The 4,707-nt window shown below is 36.1% G+C and overlaps 1 protein-coding gene across 2 annotated transcripts; it reads right to left on the reverse strand.

The window, feature by feature from the left end:
• Window positions 1-556: 556 nt before the first annotated feature.
• On the reverse strand, window positions 557-859 carry LOC121498533 (ribosomal biogenesis factor-like). Of its 2 annotated transcripts, XM_041768529.1 has the most exons (2): window positions 737-859; window positions 557-631 (listed from the first exon to the last, which is right to left on the reverse strand). In XM_041768529.1, the coding sequence occupies exons 1-2, from the start codon at window positions 857-859 to the stop codon at window positions 557-559; spliced, it is 198 nt and encodes a 65-aa protein (XP_041624463.1). The 2 variants fall into 2 exon arrangements, with proteins under 2 accessions (XP_041624463.1, XP_041624462.1); XM_041768528.1 differs by having other exon boundaries at window positions 557-859.
• Window positions 860-4,707: the final 3,848 nt, after the last annotated feature.

The following is a 4,707-nucleotide window of genomic DNA, read 5'->3' on the forward strand; positions in this document are numbered from 1 at the left end:
ACTCGGTGGTCATCATGATAAGTATACTCTTAATCACCATCCCCCTGCCTCCCTCCCCTCTCGTGACCATCAGTTTGTTGTCTTATTCTTGGTTTTCTATAGTTTTCTCATTCTGTAGTCTCTCTCTCTTTTTCTCCTTTTTTTTTGTTGTTTCTCAAATTCCACATATGAGTGAAATCATATGATATTTATCTTTCTTTGACTGACTTATTTCAATTAGCATTATACTCTCTAGCTTTATCCATGCCATCATGAATGGCAGGATTTCATTCCTTTTCATGGCTTGGTAATATTCCATTCTATATGTATGTGGATGTATATATCCACATCCATATATATATATGGATTTATATATATATATATATGGATTTATATATATATATATAAATTCTTTGTCCACTCATTTGTTGATGGACATTTGGTCTCCTGTCCATAGCTTGGCTATTGAACAGAATGCTGCAAGAAACAGGGATGCATAGATTTTTTTTTTTAAATAAACTGTATAAAACATTTAATTTATTGGTCTTTGGGGGGTATTTGATGTATCTCCAGTGTATTACAACTGAGCCATTAATCTTGTTGCTTCATCAACATTAACCGGCTCATTTTCATGACACTGCTGAGGAATCAGCTGTTTCTGCAGAGGTTCAAGGGAAAGGCCTTTTGAGAAATTTGCAAGTTCCTTTTGTGTATCTACAAAAGCTTTATTCACTCTGTTAACTTCTTCATCATTCACAATGTTTATCTTCTTAAGATTAGTGGTAACTGGTTTTGCTTTGTTTTTAGACTTAAAGTTTTTTTCGCTGGCTATATGAAATACACTCCTGGACTTCTGTCCTCTTAGTTTGTTCTTGGCCATTGTCTTCAATACCCTGGTGCAGCAGCTCATGACCCAGGCGACGCCATCTGCTTGCACAGGAGCTTCCGGCGCATACTTCTTTTTGAATTAGTGTTTTTGTATCCCTTGGGTAAATACCCAGTAGTGGAATTACAGGATCATATGGTAATTCTGTTTTTAATTTTTGAGGAACCTTCATACTGTCTGCCATAGTGTCTGCACCAGTTTGCACTCCCACTAACAGTGCATGAGGGTTCGTTTTTCTTCACATCCTCACCAACACTTGTTGTTTCTTGTGTTTTTTAATTTAGCCATTCTGACAGGTATATATGATATCTCATTGTGGTTTTGATCTGCATTTTCCTGATGATGAATGATGTTGAACATCTTGTCATGTGTCTGTTGGCCACCTGGATGTCTTCTTTGGAAAAATGTCTGCTCATTTCTTCTGACCATTTTTAATTGAACTATTTGTTTATTTTGGTGGTGAGTTATATAAGTTCTTTATATATTTTGAATACTAACACTTTATCAGGTTTGTCATTTGCAAATATTTTTTCCCATTTGGTAGGTTGCCTTTTAGTTTTATTGGCTGTTTCCTTCATTGTGGAGAAGCTTTTTATTTTGATGAAGTCCTAATAGTTTATTTTTGCTGTTGTTTCCCTTTCCTCAGGAGACATATTTAGAAAAATGTTAATATGGCTGATGTCAGAGACATTACTGCCTGTGCTCTCTTCTAGGATTTTTATGGTTTTAGGTCTCACATTTAGATCATTAATCCATTTTGAGTTTTTTTTTTTGTGTAGGGTATGAGAAAGTGGTTCGGTTTCATTGTTTTGCATGTAGCTGTCTAGTTTTCCCAACACTATTCGTTGAAGACACTGTCTTTCCTGTTGCATATTCTTGCCTCCTTTGTAAAAGATTAATTGACCGTATACTTGTGGTTTTATTTTTGGGCTCTCCAGTCAGTTCTGTTGATCTATGTGTCTATTTTTGTGCCAGTACCATACTGTTTTGATTACTTTGTAATATACTTAATAGCTTAAAGCTACTTAATAGCTTAAAGCTACTTAATAGCTTTGTAATATATCCTGATATCTGGGATTGTGATAGCTCCAGTTTTGTTCTTTTTCAAGCTTGCTTTGGCTATTTGAGGTCTTTTGTGGTTCCATGCAAATTTTAGGATTGTTTGTTCTAGTTCTGTGAAAAATGCTTTTGGTATTTTATCAGGGATTGCATTATATTTGTAGATTGCTTTACATAATATGGATATTTTAACAATATTTGTTCTTTTTTATCCATTGAGTGCCTTTCCATTTGTCTGTGTCATCTTCAGTTTCTTTCATCAATGTTTTATAGTTTCCAGAGTATAGGTCTTTCAACTCCTTGGTTAAGTTTATTCCTATGTATCTTATTATATTTGGTGCAATTGTAAATGGGATTGTTTTCTTAATTTCTCTCTCTGCTACTTCATTATTAATGTATGGAAAAGCAACAGATTTCTTTATATTGATTTTGTATCTTGTGACCTTACTGAATTCATGTATCAGTTCTAGAAGTTTTTTGGTGGAGTCTTTAGGGTTTTCTATATATAGTATCATGTCATCTGCAAATAGTGAAAGTTTTACTTCTTCCTTACTGATTTAGATGCCTTTTCTTTCTTTTTTTGCTGTTTGATTTTTGTGGTTAGGACTTCCAATATTATGTTGAATAAAAGTGGTGAAAGTGGGCATCCTTGTCTTCTTGGCCTTAGGGAGAAAGCTCACAGTTTTTTGCCATTGAGTATGATATTGACTGTGGGTTTTATATATATGGCCCTTATTAGGTTGACGTATGTTCCTTCTAAACCTACTTTGTTGAGGGTTTTTATCATGAATGGGTATTTTACTTTGTCAAAAGCTTTTTCTACATCTTTTGAAGTGATCATATGGTTTTTTATCCTTCTCTTGTTGATGTGATGTGTCATATTGATTGGCTCGTGAATATTGTTTCTTTTGCATCTCAGGAATAAATCCCACTTGATTGTGGTGAATGATTTTTAAAATTTATTGTTGGATTTGGTTTGCTAATATTTTGTTGAGGATTTTTCCATCTATGTTCATTAGACCTGTAGTTCTCTTTTTTTTGTAGTGTCTTTATCTGGTTTTCATAGTAGGGTAATGCTGGCCTCGGAAAATGAATTTGGAAGCTTTCCTTTCATTTCTATTTTTTTTGAATAGTTAGAGAGGAATAGGTATTAACTATTCTTTTAGTGTTTGGTAGGATTCACCTGTGAAGTAATTTGGTCCTGGACTTTGGTTTGTTGGGAATTTTTTGATTACTCATTCAATTTCATTATCGATTGCTGGTAATTGGTCTGTTTAAATTTCCTGTTTTTTCCTGATCCAGTTTTGGAAGGTCATATGTTTCTAGGAATTTCTTCTAGGTTGTCCAGTTTGTTGGCATATAATTTTTCACAATATGCTCTTACAATCCTTTGTATCTCCATGGTGTTGGTTGTTTTTTCCCCTCTCTTTCAACAAAGTTTTTTAAAGCTTCTTGTAAGGTGGCAGGTACTGAATAAGGTTTTGTTATTCAGTAAACAGAAGTTTCCCTACCTCCATAGAACATACATTTCTGTTATGGAGAATAACTATGAACAATCAAAAGTGCTAGGAGGGAAGACAGGGTAGAATGATAGAGACATGGAGCATATGAGGATTCATTTGTTCATTCATTCACTCATTCACCTATGTTGTCAAATAATATTTACTAAAGTCTTACTGTGGCCCAGGCATCATGCAGTGATGAGCAGGATAACATGGGCAATTAGACAAGACAACATAGCATCAGGGATTTAAAGATGAAGAGTCGATATTCTAATACCTCCTAGAATCTCAGTCTAGCTAGGAAAGTCACTGATTATATCTTACAGTATAATAAGTGCTCTTGTATCAAAGGAAATGCAAAAGCGATAGGAGTTCAGTGCAGGGAGAGATAGGTATATCCGGAAAAGAAACAAAATAGTTGAGCATTTCATGTCAGACAAAAAAGCAGACTCTAATGGCCACATTATTATTATTTTTTTTTTATTGGTGTTTAATTTACCAACATACAGAAAAACACCCAGTGCTCATCCCGTCAAGTGTCCACCTCAGTGCCCGTCACCCATTCCCCTCCAACACCCGCCCTCCTCCCCTTCCACCACCCCTAGTTCGTTTCCCCGAGTTAGGAGTCTTTATGTTCTGTCTCCCTTCCTGATATTTCCCAACATTTCTTTTCCCTTCCTTTATATTCCCTTTCACTATTATTCATATTCCCCAAATGAATGAGAACATACACTGCTTGTCCTTCTCCGATTGACTTATTTCACTCAGCATAATACCCTCCAGTTCCATCCACGTTGAAGCAAATGGTGGGTATTTGTCGTTTCTAATTGCTGAGTAATATTCCATTGTATACATAAACCACAGCTTCTTTATCCATTCATCTTTCGATGGACACCGAGGCTCCTTCCACAGTTTGGCTATTGTGGCCATTGCTGATAGAAACATCGGGGTGCAGGTGTCCCAACGTTTCATTGCATCTGAATCTTTGGGGTAAATCCCCAACAGTGCAATTGCTGGGTCGTAGGGCAGGTCTATTTTTAACTCTTTGAGGAACCTCCACACAGTTTTCCAGAGTGGCTGCACCAGTTCACATTCCCACCAACAGTGTAAGAGGGTTCCCTTTTCTCCGCATCCTCTCCAACATTTGTTGTTTCCTGCCTTGTTAATTTTCCCCATTCTCACTGGTGTGAGGTGGTATCTCATTGTGGTTTTGATTTGTATTTCCCTGATGGCAAGTGACGCAGAGCATTTTCTCATGTGCATGTTGGCCATGTCCATGTC

The sequence above is a fragment of the Vulpes lagopus genome, chromosome 9, assembly GCF_018345385.1.
Source record: "Vulpes lagopus strain Blue_001 chromosome 9, ASM1834538v1, whole genome shotgun sequence".
Lineage (NCBI taxonomy): Eukaryota > Metazoa > Chordata > Mammalia > Carnivora > Canidae > Vulpes > Vulpes lagopus.